This window comes from Melitaea cinxia, chromosome 3 (genome assembly GCF_905220565.1).
Source record: "Melitaea cinxia chromosome 3, ilMelCinx1.1, whole genome shotgun sequence".
Taxonomy (NCBI): domain Eukaryota; kingdom Metazoa; phylum Arthropoda; class Insecta; order Lepidoptera; family Nymphalidae; genus Melitaea; species Melitaea cinxia.
The window spans coordinates 15,512,118-15,534,636 of record NC_059396.1 but is presented as its reverse complement, the minus strand read 5'-3'; the positions used below and the strand labels follow the sequence as shown (position 1 = coordinate 15,534,636).

Genomic DNA, 22,519 nt, shown 5'->3' with positions numbered 1-22,519 from the left:
AATGAAATTAATGATTGTTCATGAAATAAAAAAATATTTCATATGTAGTCTTTATAAGGCTAATGCACGTTTTGATTATATATTGTAAATATATGCTCACCCGAGTCGTGCCAGTAATTAAACTGACATTAAAAATTCTGATATAGTTATTTTTAGAACATAGTTATTTCATTTAAAAATTATATATATAATGTTTCTGTAAAGCGAGATAAAATTATATTATAAATACACTTAATGCACCTATTTGTAAAATTTATATATTTATTCATTCATTCATTCAGATTAATGGCTTCCAACAGTTTTATATATTTATATGCTGTTCGAAAATTAGTCAAAAGAGTAATATAGACTTTTTATTTATTTTAATTAAAAAAATACTGTAGTAAGAACACATTTGATAATATATAGCAACTCTATCCTCTAAGACTCGAATAAATTTAGACCCTAAATTCCCAAGACTGTACCTATGGATCATAAAAGAGGATCGGTTATATTCGACTAGCATGTTTTAGGTTTCAAACAATATAAAGGTTGATGGCATTTTCTTAGACTTATTGTTGCCTTGATTTTACAATGGACAATCTGAGTGAATTTTAAGTTTTTTTTTTTTTTAAAGATGCGTCATGTCTTTATATTTAATGACATTTTGTTGCGACATCAAAATTCTATGTCATAAATTCATAATATGAGTATTCCAAAATAAACGTCGACCTGATATAAGTTTGAGAGCCTATGGTGTAATTACTTTAAACATTTGTTAATGTCCAAAAAATAATATAACATCGAGTTGAGCAGAAAATAATTATGTAAAAAATTAACTCCTCAAAAAATGCTAAAAGGCGCAAAGATCTGCGATAAAATCCCGTTAAACGTTACGTACAAAAAGTTCTCCATTGTGACTATAGAGATAAAAAATTTAGTCTTAACCGAAAAAGGACAGACATCGAACACATCGCCTATCGAATTCAATGATAGACAGTAGCTACGGCTTCACTAGGACCGCTAGGCACGGGACGACCGGTATGCGTCACGACCGTCAGTGGGTCTGGTATATTAGGAATAATCGACAGTCTTCCAACTGAAGTGGACGACGATAAAATCTAGTCTGCTTTACACTTTCACATTTAATTTTTTTTTAAAGTACGTCAATTTTTATCTAGGCGGGTCACTGACCCAGCCGGCGCCCCGGGTACATCGCGGGTCAGTCTCGCGCTAGCGCTTGTCGGGCGCGGTCGCGTGCGGGGTGTGCGGCGCGAGCGGCGCGTGCGGCGTGTGCGGCGCGTGGGGCGCGTGCGGTTGCGGCGCGTCCTCGGGCTGGTCGCGCGGCGAGCGCAGCTTGGCCTGCGGCCGCCAGGCGTCCAGCAGCGCCTCCACGCGATCGTCGGTGGGCCCCCAGCGCGCGAAGCCGGCCGCGTTCTGCAACCACACCACCACTGTGCCGCCGCCCCACCGGAAGTACACTTCATTCCTATGGTGTATTTGTATTAAACATTAATACGGTTTCAAATCAAATGAAACCTCCTCTGTTGGGGACAAAAAAGATCTGGCCGTCCACGTAGTGTGCGTACGAAAAAGGTGATCAGAGCAGATATTGCGATGTACCCACCATATAAATTTTTGTTTTATTTGAATAGTTTCTTTTGAGAAATAAATGATCTTCAGCCTTAAAAAATAGTACGTACATGTTAACGATTAACGAGGCAAAATACCATCTCTAGTTTAAATCTTAATATTTATTGGTATCCTACAAGTTTTCTTTAACCACAATGGCATTTTCTTTAATTCTCTCATGTAGCATTTCAAACGAATCAGTTCATAGTACCGCATAATAAGAAAGCAAATTCAGTGTTGTTTCAGCTGTATAAAGTCGAATACATTCAGTGAAACATATCTACAGCTAATTTGAGATGGATGAAAACTGTCAGTCGAATTTTTTATCTCAGCGTCAAAGGACTCGTATACTCAAGAACCACGTTGTTATTTTCAATAAAACAGTTATGTTCCCAAAGTATGCAGTCACCGGATCCGGTAAGAGTAAAATAGATTGCCGGATTGGAATTCCTAATCGCAATATTTGAGATAGATAAAACTAGCGCAAATTTTAAAATATGCATAATTTTACACAAATTGCGCTTTGGTCTATCTTGGCATATCACATTAGGTTATTATATGAAATTGAAAAAAAAATATATACACATATGTATCTTGTAATTGTGTATAAGAAATATTTTAAACTTACTTTGGAAGAACATGTTGAAAACCATGACGATATTCGTGTTCAAATGCCGGAATGACCACCTAAAAAAAGAAGCTCTTGATTAATTAGTGCTTTGCGGAGTTACCGAGTTGAGTATAACAATAACTAAGTATATAAATTATATTAAAATACTCTAAAAAAAAAAACTATAATATACATCACATGTTTATTTGTCACTATATACCTCCTAATGGAAGCACCGTCCGGACATCATGTCATAGAAACGCAATCATTACAGCCTATACAGTCCACTGCTGGACATAGGCCTCCACAAGTTTACGTCAAAAATAACGTGAACTCATGTGTTTTGCCCATAGTCACCACGCTGGGCAGGCGGGTTGGTGACCGCAGTACTGGCTTTGTCGCACCAAAGACGCTGCTGCCCGTCTTCGGTCTGTGTATTTCAAAGCCAGCAGTTGGATGGTTATCCCGCCATCGGTCGGCTTCTTAAGTTCCAAGATGGTTGTGGAACCTTGTTATCCCTTAGTCGCCTCTTACGACACCCACGGGAAGAGAGGGGGTGGCTAAATTCTTTAGTGCCGTAGCCACACAGCATAGAAACGCAAAAAAGTCCTTAAATCGCGACTTAAGTTGTTTTGAAACTAAATTCTATAAAATTTAACATTTAACGATTTTTAACATTCTAAATTTTAAATTCAAAATTTTATGACTCATGAAAAATATAAATGTGGATGCCTTTTTCATTCATCATGGAAATGACACCATCTAAAGATTTGGATTGACTATACTTTCTTGTTTCATTTAGTATCGAAATTTTAACATAAACATCAAATTGATTAGATGATTAGATTTAATTAGAGAGTGAATTCGTCAAAACCTTTGCCAGATTCAAAAGAAATTATCCCATTCGCGCTACAATTGATTTTATTTAACGTTTTAAAAGGACATACACTAAAATACGTAGTTGTAATTTTTTTGTAATAGTTTAACAGTAGGATTTCTTACGAATTTTTTAAGTTTTTAATGACTTTTCTCAAATTAAATAAGTAGGTATGTAAGTAGGTATATTATTTATAACGAAAAAGAAAATATAAAAATGCGCGAAAGTATGTTAGATTAAATTTGCTAATCACGTTGCGAGTAGCGTTTCCCACTCATCTTGATTGCTTCACTAATGGCGGCTAATTCAAAATTTAAATTATAAAGTAAATATTATATTTCGAGTGAAATGTGCATCCGGCAGATTTTTAAAGTTTTAAGCCTTAATACGACAGTTAGTACTCTTTCTATTGAGGTACTTGTTTTTTTTCTTTCTCTTATATACATTGCAATGTAATAAATGTCTCTTAAAGATGCTTTGACGTTTATGACTACATTCAGTAATATTATGAGGAGCCGTAGAACGGTGTCGTTACTTCTGGGTAATGTAAATACAATGGTAGAATCCTATTGTGCGGATGTACGTTGTAAAAAAATGTATTTTTTATAGATTATTTACACTACAGAGATTTAGAGATTCAGGATTACAAATAGGCTACTATTTATTCCGATATTCTTACGGAACTTGAAATTACAATGGTAATATACCTATCTACAGGGCACAGCAGGACATTTCCTGCTCAAAATATGGAGTAGCTCGATTGGGGTTGCACTTCGACCTTACAGAAGATCACAGCTAAATAATACAATTTTCAAGCCGTGTTGTGTTCCTGTGATAAGGTGACCGGAGTTCCTGGGGGGAATTGGGGGTAGGTTCGGCAACGCGCTTGCGAAGCTTAGTGTTTCAGATGTCTATAAGCTAGGGTAATCGCTTACCATTAGGTGAGTCGTACGATTGTTTGTCCGTTTACCGTGAGACACAGATTGTGATAACGTATTTTTTTTAATTGTTCACGTGTGGTATGGTATATAATTATAAAAATGGTCTCCCTTCGTCACGCCATAGCTTGAAAACTCTTTTCTGATTTCCTTCACCTTTTTTTAAAGGTTTCTCCCACTTTGTAGAAGGTTCTTACGATATGGAAATTTAAGATTTACTGCAGATTGGCATATATATGTTCCCATAGATACATATATATGTATCCCCAACTATGAGTAACGATCACTATTAGGTATTTAAGATAACAACCGGGACCGACGGCTGAACGTGCTCTCCGAGGCACGACGGGGAGACCCACAAGGCCACAGGGCCACAAGGACGGACATCCAAGTCGGAATGAAACATCGATACAAACAAACAGCCACGCTCGTGGCTCGCAGTGCGGCGCGTGCGCCACCAGCGACACAAACATCGATACAAACAAACAGCCACGCGGGCGGCACGCACCTGCTTGCGCTTGAAGTGGCTGGCCTGCAGCTTGAGCAGCGCGTGCGCCGACCGCTCGGGCGCCTCGGGCAGCACCACGACGAAGCTGAGCGGCTCGGCCGAGTCCTGCAGCAGGCGCTCCATGTGGCGCAGCGCCGCCTCCAGCAGCGGCTCGCAGTGCGGCGCGTGCGCCACCAGCGACACAAACATCGATACAAACAAACAGCCACGCGGGCGGCACGCACCTGCTTGCGCTTGAAGTGGCTGGCCTGCAGCTTGAGCAGCGCGTGCGCCGGCCGCTCGGGCGCCTCGGGCAGCACCACGACGAAGCTGAGCGGCTCGGCCGAGTCCTGCAGCAGGCGCTCCATGTGGCGCAGCGCCGCCTCCAGCAGCGGCTCGCAGTGCGGCGCGTGCGCCACCAGCGACACAAACATCGATACAAACAAACAGCCACGCGGGCGGCACGCACCTGCTTGCGCTTGAAGTGGCTGGCCTGCAGCTTGAGCAGCGCGTGCGCCGGCCGCTCGGGCGCCTCGGGCAGCACCACGACGAAGCTGAGCGGCTCGGCCGAGTCCTGCAGCAGGCGCTCCATGTGGCGCAGCGCCGCCTCCAGCAGCGGCTCGCAGTGCGGCGCGTGCGCCACCAGCGACCCCGCCACCGGCCGCAGCTCCAGGAACGGCCTGCGCCCACGACCACTCTTTACGCCGCTCCGTACGGTCTCCTCGAATGTCGCAGTGTGCTCGAAATTCGACCGTAATTCATTTAAATTATAAGTTTGATCATTATAAGGTTCTGTTGTCGAGGACTATACTTCTATAATGATAAACGAGAGTATATACGCGTGTGTGTCTAATAAATGGTTAGTGTGTGTAATTTTTTTTTAAATTTGATTTAATGTATTTTTATGCATAATAAAAATTTTTTTTAGCACTCTACAGTCCTTCTCTATTCGTTAGGTGTGTGACGGTAGCACCACTCGAGGTATGGATTAAAGGACGATATCTGAATGCAGTATTTTTTGCGATATTTGACACTAACCAATTTTTTATTGTTTAAATACCAATATGTAAAAAATGTAGTGACGAAATTACGTGCTATCTAAAAAAACGTAAGTATTATTGATAAGCAAATTATTTAATAGTTCTGCGCGCGATAAATGGACTATCTAACACTAAAATAATTTTTCGAATCGGACCAGTAGTTTCTGAGATTAGCGCATTCAAACAAACAAACTCTTCAGCTTTATAATTGCAGATGATATAGATTTCTATTTCTATTTCAGATTTCTAATGAAACTGTTATTTGTTTGCTACAAATGACGTCAAATGACGTCTGTACTTCTGCCTATATATACTCAAAATAATCTTAATAAATTAAGTGTTAGATCGACTTTCATTGGGTTTGGTTACCTCATAACCTTCCCTCACATGTCATCTCTCACTCAACCATAGACTGTACCACACAGTTAGTATAGATTTAGTACATGTGCAGGCAAAGTTAATTTAAAATCATAGCAGAAACCAAAAATTAATTAAAAGTAAAGAATAAAAATAAAAAGAAAATTTAATAGCTGAATCTTGCAGATAACGTAAAATATTTATTTTTTTATGTAAGTCGTTAAATGATGTTGGTATCGATAGTAACAACGAAACTATACTTCCAGAAGATGTTGATGTTTTACTATATGAATAACATATTACGGAAATAAAAGTTATATTGTTTGTCAAAAATAATGTGCATTACTTATTAAGAAAGAGTTTTATCATCCAAAAGTTTTATCAAGACACGTTTTAACAAAAATATTATGATCTCTTAACAAATTAGATTTAATTTATTTTGATAAGTACTCACTATAGATCCTAAAAATAAAACAAAGTACAATTGTCATAAATATGAAAGCTTTTTTTTATATTAAATTTTAATGAATTTCACAAGTAAAAAGTTTATATTTCAAAGTACTAATTTGGATAATACATATATTATTGTGTTAACAACATTTACCAATTTCCAAATGCCTGTTTACTCTGTTATTAATTTATTATTAATACATATTAAGGTTAGAGTATTACTTACTCTCGCTATCTTACTGCTGCTGTCCACTTTTCTCTTTGATTTATTTTCTAATTCGTAGTTGAAAATTTTAACATTTACACTAACTTTTTCTGCTGGTATTTGTACAATTAGCGACACAGCAACTCCGGTTACTCATTTTATTAAAATATTATTATTGATAAAAAAATTAAAATGTTCACGTGTATTTTTAACCACCTTTAAAAAAGGAGGATGTTTCTCAATTCGACCAGATATATATTATTTTATGTATGTTCGTGGATAACTTCGTCGTTTATGACCGATTTTGATAATTTTTTTTTTTGTTGGAAAGAAGATATCCCAAGGGTCCCATCCCAGAGAAATGGAGGGAAACCCTCGAAAATCGTAGTGACAACCAGTGCGATTGTTTTTCGTCTACTAACGTTGTATTACTTGTCGCATGCAAAAAAAAACTTATATAAATATATACGACATTCTTAAAAACAGCGTCGATTTAGTACAAAAATTTACCACTGCGTACGCTTGTGTCGATTCGGCTTACCCCCACCATGACTTCGCACCTAGCGAATATAAACTATGTGTGCGAAATTTCGTACTTCTCCGTCCGCGCGAAAAGGGGTATAAAGTTTTTGCTTCACGTTAATAATATATTAGATATGTACTTTATGAAAAACTCATCGTTATATATACTTGACGTATTATGCATTGCGGGAAAAAAAATCTAAAATAGTTATCAAGTTTACAGGAGAAACAGAAAACTAAAAACTAGTCTTTTGAGACCATCAGGATTTGATAAACTAGAGAGCTATTTACAAGCGTATGTATAAAAAATATTTAAAAAAGACTACAGTCAAAAATAACAATTGTACCGCCATTCCCATTGCTATAGGAAAATATCGTTTGCGCAGCAGTAGTACCAACCCTCTCGAGCCGAAGTAGGAGTCGGTGTCGGCGAAGGGCGAGCAGTACTGGCGGAAGTAGCAGTCGAGCGGGCTGGCGAAGCACTCGAAGCTGACGCCGAAGCAGCGCTGCAGGCACTCGAGCACGGGCACGGGCAGCGCCATCTGCGCCACGTGCGCGTCCGCGCCCGCGCCCGCCCACGCCGCGTAGCGCCGCAGCACGCACCACACGCGCGCCAGGAACTGCTCGAACTTCTTGTCGTCGAAGCAGCTGTAGCGGTACAGGTGCTCCTGCGGACCGCGCGGTTACCTTTATTGTTGCCTAGATACTTTGCGATATCGCCCGCGTTTTTAGGCAATTACTATAATGCTACCAGATAACGTAATATTTTATTAATATTTTTATTTATTTTAATACACAATATGTTCATTCTAAACAGGTCATTACAATATTAATATGGTCTGCATTCTTTAAATGTTTAAATTTTGCAGATTATTCGAATATAATTTATTTAAAGAAATATTGACTATAAAATAGAGTTAAGCGAATTCTTTCCATTTCTCTTTGGGTAAGAGTATCGCATAGGATGTACTCACAAGCTTCTGCAAGTAGGAGGCGTTGAGCACCTGCGTCTCGCCTAGGTAGCGCAACAGCGCCTGGTCACGGTCGAGAAAATGCTCGACGAGCGGCGCGCGCGGCGCCGGCAGCGCGAACTGCACCGGGTAGCACCACACCTTGCGCAGCGCCGCCTGCTGCAGCGGTGCCGGCAGCTCCTGACACACAGACACACACGCACATAAACACGGCAGCACGAACTGCGCCACACCTTGCGCAGCGCCGCCTGCTGCAGCGGAGCCGGCAGCTCCTGACACACAGACACACACGCACATAAACACGGCAGCACGAACTGCGCCACACCTTGCGCAGCGCCGCCTGCTGCAGCGGAGCCGGCAGCTCCTGACACACAGACACACACACACACACACACACACACATAAACACGGCAGCACGAACTGCACCGGGGAGCACCACACCTTCCGCAGCACCGCCTGCTGCAGCGGCGCCGGCAGCTCCTGACACACCGAGTCTTCTACTGTACACACTCTGCAACTCCTAGTGAGTCTATGCTTAAAGTTGTGGCATACCCACATATATAAAGTTTATATTTTGTTTATATCACACCTCATTTTGTTTTTATAAAAATACTAGCCTGACCCCGCAAACGTTGTTTGCCATATATTTTATTGACCTTCTCAATCCCCCCCCCCCCTTATAACTTAGGGGAATGAAAAATAGATGTTGGCCGATTCTCAGACTTACCCGATATGCACACAAAATTTCATATTTTATTAACCCTCTTAACCCCCCCCCCCATAACTTAGGGGTATGAAAAATGGATTGTTGTTCGATTCTCAGACCTACCCGATATGCACACAAAATTTCATGAGAATCGGTCAAGCCATTTCGGAGGAGTTTAACTACAAACACCGCGACACGAGAATTTTATACAGGTTTGGCGTAAATAGTGGTCCACCGTTAAGGATTCGATACACCAGGTAATTTACTATAACATATTACAATTTTATCCATTTTTACCCAAAGGTTCCGGAAATACTTTTATTTTTTATTTTTTTACGATATTTGTACCCCTTGTTACAAATTTGGTTGTAGTTTTAACAAATACCATTATTTTTTCATTTTGATTACTGGTAATTACTGCTGAACACTAGAGCTATCGTTAAATAACATGTTTTTAATGTAAATTTAAGGCTTTTGAAAATTGGTTTTACTCTACTTTAAACCCAAATTTTTAACATATCATGCTAATTCAAGAGCGATTTTTGTAAAAAAAATGTACTAAGCTGTCAGTGCCCATTCATTTAAAAATATGCCTACTAAATACCAATTTCAAAATGGTATCACAGTAGCAGATCCTTTTGTTTAACAGAAAGATATCCAATTTTAATTGAAGAAAGGAAGATTTTCATTAAAATAAATTTTAAAATTTAGTTGCGTTAATACTTATGATTTTTGTAAAAAAGTAACTACACTGTCAGTGCCTATTCATTTTAAAATATTCCTACTAAACACAGATTTTAAAATGATTTGCCATCCCATTAAAAAAAAAATATTGCAATTTTAATTGAAAAAAACTTAAAATAAAAATAAAAAATTACTACTGTTACAGAGTGATCGATATATTTTTTTAATTTACATTTCCATTACAATGTTGTCGTCATAAAATAAATAGCGACAATAGGATGAAAAAAGTATGATTCCATGCGTGCAGGAGTCATCAGGATTAAGTCAAAAAAATCTTTTAATAGACGAGATAACATAGCGACTAGACCTACACGCTTCGTGCCAAATGCTTAGAGCTAAATCTGAAGATAGGCACTATAATCACCGTGGTGATAAATACCACGCCTCTTGCTGCTGCTAGATAGACACAAGCCGCGAAGATTATATTATTATGATATTTATATTTTCTAGGTTAATAAATACATTTTTAACGGTGCAGCTACAAATTATAATTAAAACACCTCCAGCACTTATTAAATTCCTTGTCAGTACAACTACTATCAACAGTTTGGTATATCGAATAAAAAAATGGATATAATTTACCTAATTTTTCTTGAAGTGAAACTTCTTTAGGCGCATGAGGGTAAAATTTTTACGGATGAAACGTACGGATATGTGCAACGTTTTGATGAAATGGAGACGTTTTTGTCGAACAACAGAGCCACCTAGCGTGTACTATAGAAACTACAAAGGTTGTTAGATTAATATCGATAATATTACATAGAAAATTGTCAGAATTGTTAGCTGTGTGCACTAGTGCTCTCGATATTTTTGCATTTTTATAAGAATAAGTGTGAATTGGGCAAAAGAAACTATAAACTGTATTATCTCGGAAAAATCATAAAGAAACACGCAGTTATTACCAATATAAATTTACAAAGTCGTGCGAATTGTTGTTTCTACCCTTATTTGTTTGTTTTTTCTACCTGTCAACGGTCTAAGCATAGACAACTGTGTTGCCATAACAAAAGGAAATTACCATCGTAGTAGCTTCAAGTTAAGAAATTGGAAATGAGTCCTAAAGGCAAAACATGTTCAAAATGTCATGTGCAACCAAATAATAAGAAGAAATCCGTGTCATGTGATTCGTGTAAGGGCTTTATGTGTGGGGAATGCCATGTGTTATCACCTACAGAAATAAGTTTTCGAACTGAAAACACGTATTGTAACCTTGTGTGACAGCTGTATATCAACTATGGCACAGCTACCATTTATTATGAAAAAGTTAGATAAACTGGATAAAGAAGTACAGTAATTGAGACTACGCCAAAATATGCTTGCTACTGAATCAGCAGAAAAGGTTCAACATAGATTCACAAAAGTCCTAAGAACTTTAAAGAGTAAATCTTATGAAGAAAGATTAAGAGTACTAAGATTGACGACTCTGAAGGAACGTAGAGAGCGAGGGGATTTGATTGAAACATTTAAAATACTGCATAGACATTACGATCTAGTGAACTTTGATAAATCGTTATTTCAGTACTCACAAAATACCCATTTAAGAGGACATCACCTTAAATTGTCAAAGGCCGTATCGTATAATAACTCGCATAAGTATTTTTTTTTGGTAGCAGGATTGTGGAGGCTTCGAACAGGTTGCCACCAGATGTGAAAAATAATTTGTTGTTTGCAGTCCAATACAGGCTTTTATCAGTTGTCTCAACTGCCCGCATGTTAAAAAAATAATAATAATAATAACTAGATGGCGCTGGAACGGAAATCTAAAGCTTTAGATTTGTATAAATATCAACGAGGCTTAAATATTAGTTTGCTAAAGAAGCTTCATTTCTGACATGTGTACTTCGTACAATGCACTTTTGTTTTTATTTACATAAATTTTTATATTTTTGTTACTAGCAACAGGCATCATCCTCGCCCGGTCTACACCATAATTAATACCTCATTTTTTCTGTCAGTTATATTGCAACATTGAACTACAAGGGGCACGGTGGAGGTGGCTCGCATCGAGCGAGTCTCTTTATCGATGTGAGATCAGCGCTCGGATTTATTTTCACGAGCATGACTTTTTATTTTGCAATAACTTACCTGGAATAACATTTATTTTATACTTAATAAAAAATCAACATATCTCAATTTGCTTTTTTTTTTAATGTCACTAGGTCGGCGAACAAGCATACGGCTCACCTGATGGTAACCGATTACTATAGCTTATAGACGTCTGCAACACCAGAAGCATCGCAAGCGCGTTGCCGACCCAATCCCCAATCCCCTAGGAGCTCTGGTCACCTTACTCACCAACAGGAACACAATACTGCTTGAAAACAGTATTATTTTAAGATGTAGTATTTTTCTTAATGCAGTTAGAATTATTATAATAATATTAGTATATGTTAAATGATAATTTACTGTTGAGATTATATACCTGTATTCCATTTTCTTTTAACAATACACTGTGTTTCTCTCTAATCTTCCTTGCATATTCAGCAGACAAGTGGTAGATCTTGAGACAAATGCCTTCGACAGATGCTTTTGCTGTTTCAGCTAAATGCGGCTGACATTGTCTCTATAACAAATATTAGAAAACATTATTATATTGCTTAAGCGGCTTAACCCACTATTGTACTGTCAAAAATGGACCCTGTCTTCGGACTTTAATACACTTTCAGCTCTTGTCATTGGCAAAATCATCGGCGAAAAGCTGATGGAGCCATAGTGTTTAAAGAAGAAGAAGATTATTATATTTTTTCTAATACTTTACATGATTACAAATGTTTTTTCTTTAAAAGTTGTAGTTTCAATTCTAGTAAATGGCACATTTTTATGGGTCCTTTTTTGGTCTAGGCATCTATAATTTTTTTTTGTAGTTTTGAGCCCCAACACAGGCCTCGCAACCATTTAGCACTATAACTAGCCTGTTAGCACTATTTGGTTGTGGCTTAAATATCCACTCTAAGTCTGGGTGTAATAAAAATAATAATATGTATCAGTTGTCTGTTACCTAAAAGACAGGCATGAAATTGCCTACCTTAGGTACAAATCCTTGTGTCTGTTAAAAGTGTTGACACAAACAGTTGTGTCTGTTAAATGTTTAAAAAAAAATTAACCATTTTCTTATTATGCATTTTAGAAATACCTACTCTTAAATGAGCTAATCTGTCCTGAAAGTCATCATATGTCGCTCCGACTGTACGTCGCAACCACTGAAATGTGTCTTCTGCATTCCATTTTACAACTTTCCTACTTTCAGGTGAAGCGTTTCGTGATTCAATCATTTTCTTTGCAGCCTCAGCATATCTTGATAATTGTTTCCTTGCATCACCGGTGAATTTGGGATGCGTCAGCTTTATTGGTATATCGTTCATAATTTCTTCATACATAGACCTTGATATTTCTGGAAAGCAGTGACTCGGGAGCAGGGGGTCAGAACCACCCTGATCATTCACTTTTCTCTCCATTAGCCATCTATTAAATGAATCTTTAGGTGCATCTATACCTTCTCTTGTGTGACATAATTCTTGATAACATTGCCTTAATTTGTTGGCCAATGTAAATCGAAAACCTTCTATTTCAGGATGTGGATGTGGACAAATCGTAGGCGGTCGTTCATATATTACAACATTTGTAGGTACTTCAAGATCCCAAGGACCCGCAAGCACAAATTTCTTAGGAGGAGGTCCATTGTCTTCAGACGGCCGACGCTTACTGGCACTTGGAGTAACATTACCAGCATTAGGTGGCCCTGTGTGGCATATACCAAGTGGATCCGTTATGGGATCAAAATCTCTCTTAACTGCCGGCAACTCCCACATCGATTCACCTGATATTTTATTCCAAAAGTAAGGTCTGTTTTCACGCCTCGACCAATATTTACGCCAACCCTGTTGTAGAAGATCAGGATGGAGTTCTGCGGCAAGATGCGGTGCTAGGGGTGCCGGTGCACCAGGAGTCTGTGGCGTGTCTCCACTTCCACCAGGGGAAGATTGAATTTCCGGTGAGGAGTCACTAAGATTTGGGGCAGTCTCCCATGATGAGGGTCCCGCAACAACTTTATCACGAACATCATTCATATCGATGGACTTGTATATTAATATTGTCTTTAATATATCGGAAGCAAGACAAAACAATTGCCTGTAGAAAAGTTGTTAAACATAAAAAGTAATTCACGACTTATAAGTTCCTAATGAGCATAATATTTTTGTTGGTAATCATGATATTGTTACCGCCAAGAAATTTTCTAGCACAGAAATCATTAGATTCACAGAAACACATAATTATTATAATCAAAGTATATATTCATACATGATTTTTAACATTACTTAAAAATTAAACTATTTATAAACACGAAAATAATAAAACAATCGTATGTTTTACGAAACAAATAAGTTGGCGTAGTTTCCCCAAGCACCGCCATCCACAGATTAACTAAATACCTGTGATGTTTTAAAATTTATCCCCAATAGGGAAAGGCAAAGGACTATAATCCATACAGCCTAGTCTGAATTTGTAAGTTTCGTTCTGATATATCAAAAGGCCGGAGCCAAGTCTGAAGTAACTTTATTGTTCTTCTGATTCGATGACTGGTAGAGTAAGGCCGAAACCAAGTCTGAAATTTCATATTTTCGTCTACTCTTCTTTGTCTATAAGTGATAGGCGAGGTCGAAACCAAGTCTGTAATAGGCCGAAGCCTGAAATATCAAAATAAAATTTCACATCCGATGAATGAAGGTCCTGATCCTGTTTCAAATATCATTGATAGTATTGCAAATAAATTCAAATATACTAGTATAGTTATCCAAATTAGTCAATAAATCTTGTGTATTGCGCGGGACATTTTTTGGTCCAGAAGTTGATAACAAGTTGGCTATAAATAAGAGGCGTTCCAGATTAAAAGCGGAGCATTCAAAAAATATGTGATCTAAAGACTGTGTAGAGTTGTTGGTGCAATGTGGGCAAACGGGCGATGAGATGATACGCATACGATTCAAATGTGCATTAAATCTGCAATGTCCAAATCTCAAGCGGCATAATATTGTATAATATTTTCTGCTTCTATGTTGATGCGATTTAGTAAACCAAGGACTTTTTCCAATATCTTGATTTATCTGAGCATACCAAGATCCTTTTCTTAACAAGGTTTGTCGCCAAAGATCACGCCAATCAGATAGGATTTTTGATTTAATAGCAACTAATAGATCAGTGTATGGTACGGCAACATTCTCATCAACAGGGCTGCCGCTGTCACTGTCAACAATTGAACGTGCCAGAAAGTCCACATGTTCATTTCCCCTTACTCCTATATGTGAAGGTGTCCACAATAATTTGATGTTGTAGTTTCTTCTGGATAGTTGATAAAGGAGATGTCTTATTTCTAAAATGATGAAGTTTGTATTAGCACTGAATTGATAATTATCTAAAGCCTTTAGAACGCTCATACTGTCAGTAATGATCAGCCAATATTGATTAGTTTGTTTTTTAATGAATTCTAGGGCAGCAGTAATTGCTAGAGCTTCAGCTGTAAATATTGATATCTCCTTTTTCAATCTGACGCCTTGGCCAAACTTCAGATGAGGTACATAATAGGCCATGGAAACATTTATATCATTTTTTGATCCATCTGTGTAAACTTGTTTGAACTTATCAGAGTATTGTGCTATGAGGTTGTAAACTTCCTGGCGCTCTTTTAGCTTATGGTCAATAATAATATCGATTTGATTAATAAGACAGTCAAACTCCTTTTCGTAACACATCCAATTGCTAGAACTGTGTATTTTGTGTTGGTTATTTAGATTTAACATGAATGAATATTCGAAGAGAATAAATGGGTTATTAGAAGTTAATGGAGCATTTACAGGATATTTACTATGTAAGTAATTAAGCTTTTTAATTAGAGGATGATTACTAATGGAAAACAGTTTTAGCAAAAAACAGTATTTCAAATATTTAAATCTAAGGTGTAAAGGGGAAATGTTGCACTCGACCTGTAACGAATTAATTGGGGTTGTTTTCATGGCGCCAGTGATAAGTCTCAGGCTGTGATTTTGAATAATATTTAATTTGTTAACCAACTTGTCATTAGCAGAAAAACATAGAAATCCATATTCAAAATGACTGCGTACAAGAGATTTATATAGGGTAAGAAGGATTTTTGGATCAGAACCCCAATATGTTTTTGCAAGAGACTTTAAAATATTAAGAGCCTTAAGAGCTCTATCAACTATGTGGTCTACATATTTGTTCCATGATAAGTTATTCATGAATATAACACCTAAAAATTTAACTTCATTTGTGATAAGAAGAGATATATTATTATAGTTTATTTTAATTCTTTCAGACCCTACTTTATTAAAAACTATGACTTTAGACTTTTCAAAGCTAATGTCCAATGCAAGATAATTAAAATAAGAATTTAATTTAACTAAAGCTTCGTTTAACTTAAGATTTAGGGTAGTTATATTATTACTAGAACAATAGACTACCAAATCATCAGCAAACTGTAAATTGTATATATGAGAGCCTAGAATTAAGTTTAATCTATGTATATAAAGTGTGAAAATCAATGGACTCAAAATGCTACCTTGACATGTACCTTTATGAGAAAGCCTTGGACCAATAAGTCTATTATTATACTTAACAAATACCTTCCTACTGTGCAAAAAATTAAAAATCCATTGTATAACTTTTACAGGTAAACCAATCGCAGCTAATTCCGTGGATAGAATATGATGGTTAACATTATTAAAGGCTCCAACTACATCGAAGAAAACTCCAGCGAGAGCTTGCTTTGATTGTATAGCATTATAAATATCAAGATGTAAGTGAGCAATGCTCTCCCTTGAAGACCTGCCTCTTCTAAAACCAAACTGATTAGAAGGTAAAATATGATTAGACTCTATGAAATGTTCCAATCTTTGTTTTAAAAGTTGTTCAAATATTTTTCCCATGCAAGAAGTCAATGCTATAGGTCTATATGAATCAAAGTTAAACTTGTCCTTGTTGGGTTTTAAGATAGGTACTAAACAATCAACCTTCCAATCCATAGGAATAAGATTATGCTCCCAAAGAAGATTCAGGATATTTAATAAAATTAGTTTAGATTGAGAAGACAGGTGTTTAAGCATTTTATATGAAATGTAGTCAAAGCCAGGTGTAGAGTCTTTTCTGGATGAAATAGCAGAATTTAATTCGACAATGGTAAAAGATTTTATAATAAAATTTTGATTAGGAAGAATATGGCAGAAAGAATTAAGATTAAAGGCTGGCTCTACAGTATCTGGAGTATATTTTTTGAGAAAATCAAAGATCCAAGAATAGTCAGAGTTGTTATGGGAAGGTGGAGAATAGCTTTTGTTAAATTTTCGCATATACGTCCAAATGACTGATATAGGAGTCGATCTGTTAAATTGTTCACAAAGTTTTATCCAACTGTTTCTTCTCTCATTTCTGATAATATATTTTTTGGTGGCTTGTAGTCTTTTAAAATTAATGTAATTAGCCTCAGTGGGATCAGATTTAAAAGTCAAATAAGCGTTTTTGCTATTTAATACGGCTTTGGTGCAATTGAAATTCCACCAAGGAAGAAGTTTTTTTTTTTTATTTAAGTTAGAAGGAGAGCATGAAGATAAAGCTGTATTAACCAAAGAGTGCTTAGAAATAGAAGATGATTTCCACAGTGCTGAGTGTAAAATATCTGTAAATTTTGTGTAGTTATGAAGGGGGTCTTGTGTATCAAGAGAAAATTCAGTGAGCAATAGTTGGACATTTAAGTTATAAATGTTCCAATCAACGTTGTTCAGGTTAGGGAAGCAGGGTAGTGAGCTACTATTGGGAATAGGAGTGGCATTGTAATTGTTATTAAGTAAAATTTTTGTGATTACAGGAAAGTGGTAGCTGCCTAAGGGATCGTCATGTACTGACCAGTCACACTCTAGAGCCAATGAAGGTGATACTATGGTTAAGTCAAGAGCATTCTGTCTCCATATGTGCGAACCAACAGTGGTCATACTTCCGTCATTAAGTATAACCAAATTATTGTTATTGATAGACTCTAAAATGTCTTTGCCTCGACAATTAGAAGTAGAACAGCCCCAGGCTGAGTTTAGGCCATTAAAATCTCCTGCTAGGAAGATTGGTTCTGGTAAACTTTTAATTAACCTGTCTAGTTTAGATTTAGAAAAAGCAGGATTGCAATTAGTTGGACTGTAAAAGCTTATGATAGTAAGTTCTTTGTTGCTAGAGTATTTTATACGAACAACAACATTTTGAATGGAGTCATCATAAAAAGTATCAATTTTAGAATAAGAAATAGAGCTATGTATTAATATGGCTACGCCATTGTGGGTGTTTCCTGAATCAAGACGAATTACATTGTAATGACATATCTTAAATTTTTGACAAGGCTTTAACCAAGTCTCACAAATTAACGCAATGTGAATATTTTTGTCCAAAAGGAAATAATTAAAAATATGTTGATTGTGTAGAATACTCTGAGCATTCCATTGCACAATATTTAAAGTATCCATAAAGTACAAATTATTTATTAGTAACCTTTTTTAATGTATCTTGCAGGACATTTTTAATATTTTGGGAAGAGATAGGTATTTCATTATTTTTGTTTAGTGTTATAAGTTTTACTAAAGCTTCTGTAATAGATTTGAGTATTATTTCGGAATTTAAAAGAGATAAGAACTGATCAGTTTTGTTTAATGATGGAAAGTGAGAGCTGTTTAAAACATCAACAAAGCTTTTTTTCTGAAATTTATCTCTGTTAAGCTGGATTTTTTCTTTTTTAACAGGGCATGCAGGGGATATGGCAATGTGATTGCCAGAGCAGTGACAGCAACTGGCTGCAGTATAAGGAGTCTGACAATCTTTAAAATTGTGACCTTCGCCACAAATGCTGCATCTTTGTGAATTTTTACAGAATTTTGCAATATGACCATACCTTAAACACTTTAGACACTGCTTTACTGGCGGGATGTACTGCCGTACTTCGAACCGCCAGCTGTTGAGGTCCACACTATCTGGTAAATTGGGACAGGAAAAGGTTATAGAAATTGTTTTTGTGGGGATTAATTTTATTTCTCCATTTTCTCTTACACGTCGCATAAATCTTCGTATAGATATAATATTTTTCGTGCTAGTTAGAGCTGAATATATTTCTTTATTGGATAATTCTATAGGCACATGAGAAATTACCCCAGTGACCTCTGTAGCGGCAGCCGGAAGGGAAGCTTTAAGTTTGTACCCATCAAGATATTTTTTGTTGCCTAAGACCGCGTTAGCAAAAGCAGGTCTATCAAAGATAACTCCAACTTTACTTTTATTAATGCGTTTTAGTTGTTTCACGCCTTTATTATATTTTTTTATGCTATTAGCGAGTGTCATCATGTCTCTTGTTCCGATTGGCTTGTCAGCCTCTGTACTCTCCAGGAATACAATATAGTCAAAATTACCCCCGTTCTCAGGGTAGTGCCGCACGTAATCGGCTACCCGAAACGGGGCATACCTTTCGGTGTCTGTTAGCTCAACAGATTTTATGGACTCGGAGTCGGAGCTCAACGAGTCGTCCTCAGCGTTACCTTCCTCCTTCTTTTTCCTTTTCTTACTTCTCCCCATCTCTTGATTAATTTATAAGTATTTATTTATAAAAAACTCCAGTGAATGAATTATAAAATTAATAAAATATTTTTGAAAAAAAAAAAGACCGCCTTTTCACTTCAAAGTTCCCGCGCTTTTTCCTAAATACCTGTGAAGTGAGAACCTGTCGTTTATTCCGCAATTAAAATACAGATTATATAGTATAAAAGGCTATCTATCCGTCATCGCACAAAAATAGATTCATTTATGTTCGATATGATAATTTCTAGGATGAAGTATGCTCAGGATAATTTAAATGTTATTAGAATATAGGTAGAACAAAGTGCCTAGTTAACAATTTGTGTGGCATGATGCTCTTATAAATACTTTTTTTTTTTTTTACTAACCAGTTGTTGCACGGCCTTATACATACAGTTCAGGAAACTAAGTCCAATTTCCATATTGAGAGATTAGTATGATAATGTCATAACTTTTCATTCACGTGAACGCCGCTGTACGTCACTGCTATCGCTGTATGCGGTCACGTGGTGCGGTGGTGACACTTCATTGTAATTGGTCATTACGGTCTTATTACAAAGGTCGGCAAACTACAGTGGTGGAGATACGTTGGCTAAATGGTTAAAAGCCGCCAGAGACATGAGTGGCATGACGATCGCTTAGTGTATAAGACCATGATGCTGTGCAACGAAGACAGAATAGCATTCTGACACTTTTTCTATCACACGTCACGCATTTATGTTTTTAAATATAACCAATTACAATGAAAAGTCAACCTATACCACCCGAGCCTGCAAAATAATGATATTTGTAATTACAAAAATACTAATCAAGAGATTTTCAATAGCTCAATTCAACTACGTTGTGCTTTTAAATTGTTTACCTTAAATTATTTAGTTAAAAATCAATAAATTTGTTAAAAAAATCATTTATCAATATTTTCAAACTTCTATATCTTTTGATGTATACAATATTTTAAATTGCTCAAAGTGTTAATAAACTGCTCAAGTTGCATTTCTAATTGCTCAAGTAGTTTGGAACAGCTCCACTTTCCTTAATTTTTAAATAAATATATATAGTTCGAACAAATTTAACACACACCAACTCACTTTCGGTGCGAACAAAGAGCAACACGGAGGGGAGTAGCCATGTACAGGCGTTCCCCTCTGTCAAGGTATAAGGCCAAATGGCCATATGCAAACAATAAAACTAGTTGCAGCCGCACTGACCACTAGACTAAATCTAGTTGCGCGATTGAATCAACGTCCTTCAAAAAATGCCAAATTGTTCTGTTTTTTGCTGCAAAAAAAGATCTGCCACGTCAAATTTACATGGCGTTACCTTTCATACGTAAGTATTTTTTAATCACATTACTACTTGTATACTTCTTTTAAACCTTTTTTAAACTTAAAAATTACAAATATTATCGTTCGCGTTGACTCGATTTGTTTACAAACACAGGCCGCTCGCCCGCATACAATATGCCGATCGGTCGAGCGACTGATCGGAGTCTATTTCCGAGAAGTCACAGTCGCCGAGCGATAGTGTTGTTACCGGTTTGTTTGTAGATGGTTATCGATAAAAACGGCAAAGGCAATAGAGGAGACAGACATTTTTGAGATTTTGATTTATTTAAAATATTATATTGCTAACTTTTTTTAATAAACATAGTTATATAATAAAATTGCATTAAATTAAATATAATACACGTATTATGAGTATTAATACATTTTACTAGAATTACTTAATGTGAACTTCCACCATAATGTTTCATATAAAAATTTGGCAGGTTTTCTAAAAATCCTAATTTAAGGGATACATGGAAAAAAATGGTAATAACAGATTAACCTGGACGCCCACAAAAAATAGTGTAATTTGTTCAGATCATATCAATACCACTAACTTTCAAGTGTTGGCGAACAATAGAAGGATTAGTCGAGGGCACCAAACCAACACTAACGCCACACTGTTTTTGTCCCATAATTTTTTTTGTCTCATGTACAAGGTAATCGAAAATTAACAATGTCCATCCTTTTAGAGTCATCAACAAATCATTTAATCTAGCAGATGACAGGCTATCATCTTATGATGCCATTAGTGCTACGCTCCCTATTCCTGATTCGTCGACATCACAGTGTACATCATCAACTCCTCAAAATTTGGGTTAATTTTAAATCGTTTATTGTAGACTGGCATTTTTTGGCACAACAACGTTGCACCAAACGTATTGTGACATAATTATAATAGTTAGACATATGCTGTCGCGACACTTTTTAACCGTCTTCCAAAAAGGGAGGAGGGTCTCAATTCGAGTGTATTTTTTTATGTATGTTACTTCAGAACTTTTGACTGGGTGGACCAATTTTGATGATTTTTAATTTAATAGAAAGCTGGTGTTTATCATGTGGTTGCGCTTAAATTTCATCGAGATCTGATAACATCTTTTTGAGTAACCTTTGATAACGCGTATATATTACGTATATATTAGTTGTCGATGTAATTGAAGTCAGTTTTGTTTTCGTTTGCGAGCAAATACAATTATTGTAGATAATGTGTTGTACAAAGTCTTACTACATTATATATTTCTATTATCATTAGTTTTTGCAGCGTACGCAATGTAAGGAATTTTTGATGTTATTTTTTTATCCCTTAGGTTACATTATTGGAGTTTTAGTAAGGATCCCTAATATTTTTGAAAATATAGTATAACCTATGTCGCTCAAGGATTATGTAGCTTCTCAACGGTGAAATAATTTTTTGAATCGGTCCAGTAGTTTCGGAGCCTATTCAATGCTAACAAACAAACAATCAAATCTTTACTCTTTATAATCGTTTATTTTACATGAAGATGTTTGATTTGTAGTATATAATAAATTAAGTCTATTTTCATAATAATATCTTACCTTTGTATCACTTTAAAAACATTATTTCCCTAACGGAGTAGTTGAATTTATCGATAATGCATATCGACAGTTATTACAACCACGGCTGTTAGCAACTTTTCAGTGTAGTTGCGGCGTGTCATTATACTGTAATAACACAGAATGTATCTATGTGTGTGTGAAAAATGTAAGTGTGATTTTAATTTAGTATGTGTGAGTTTCGTAGTTACAGACGATTATTTTTGTGTGGGATTTAAATAAAGTGTGCATGTGTGTAATTTCCCCCCGCAAAAAATGACAGAAAGTTTTGTATCGGTAACAAACGCAATGGCCACTCCCCTCCGTGTTGCTCTATGGGGGCGAAATAGTGATTTGGAGGAGGAGGATGTAACGCGGGCAACACGAGCGACCACGAAGGTTACCGGCTCGTTATCTATGAACTGTCAATTTTGAATATTAAAAAAATTAGATTTAAAAAGAAAAGGAACTGTCGATTGTCGAATGATAAATTATTATTCTTTGTCA

The 22,519-nt window shown here is 36.5% G+C and overlaps 1 protein-coding gene across 1 annotated transcript; it reads right to left on the bottom strand.

Annotated features, from left to right (window-relative positions):
• Window positions 1–1,212: 1,212 nt before the first annotated feature.
• Window positions 1,213–13,585, bottom strand: LOC123668045 (mRNA (2'-O-methyladenosine-N(6)-)-methyltransferase). The gene is made up of 7 exons (XM_045601841.1): window positions 12,656–13,585; window positions 11,941–12,081; window positions 8,072–8,248; window positions 7,497–7,765; window positions 4,993–5,203; window positions 2,240–2,298; window positions 1,213–1,468 (listed from the first exon to the last, which is right to left on the bottom strand). Exons 1-7 carry the CDS (start codon window positions 13,583–13,585, stop codon window positions 1,213–1,215), a joined length of 2,043 nt encoding a protein of 680 aa, XP_045457797.1.
• Between the last annotated feature and the right edge of the window lie 8,934 nt (window positions 13,586–22,519).

Excerpts from the sequence above, each read along its gene's own strand:
- LOC123668045 (XM_045601841.1), bottom strand. The coding sequence starts at position 13,585 with ATGAATGATGTTCGTGATAAAGTTGTTGCGGGACCCTCATCATGGGAG. Across the intron at positions 12,082-12,655 it reads ACAGATTAGCTCATTTAAGA|AGACAATGTCAGCCGCATTT; the intron begins GTAGGTATTTCT and ends TATTTGTTATAG. Across the intron at positions 5,204-7,496 it reads TCCTACTTCGGCTCGAGAGG|GCCGTTCCTGGAGCTGCGGC; the intron begins GTTGGTACTACT and ends TCGTGGGCGCAG.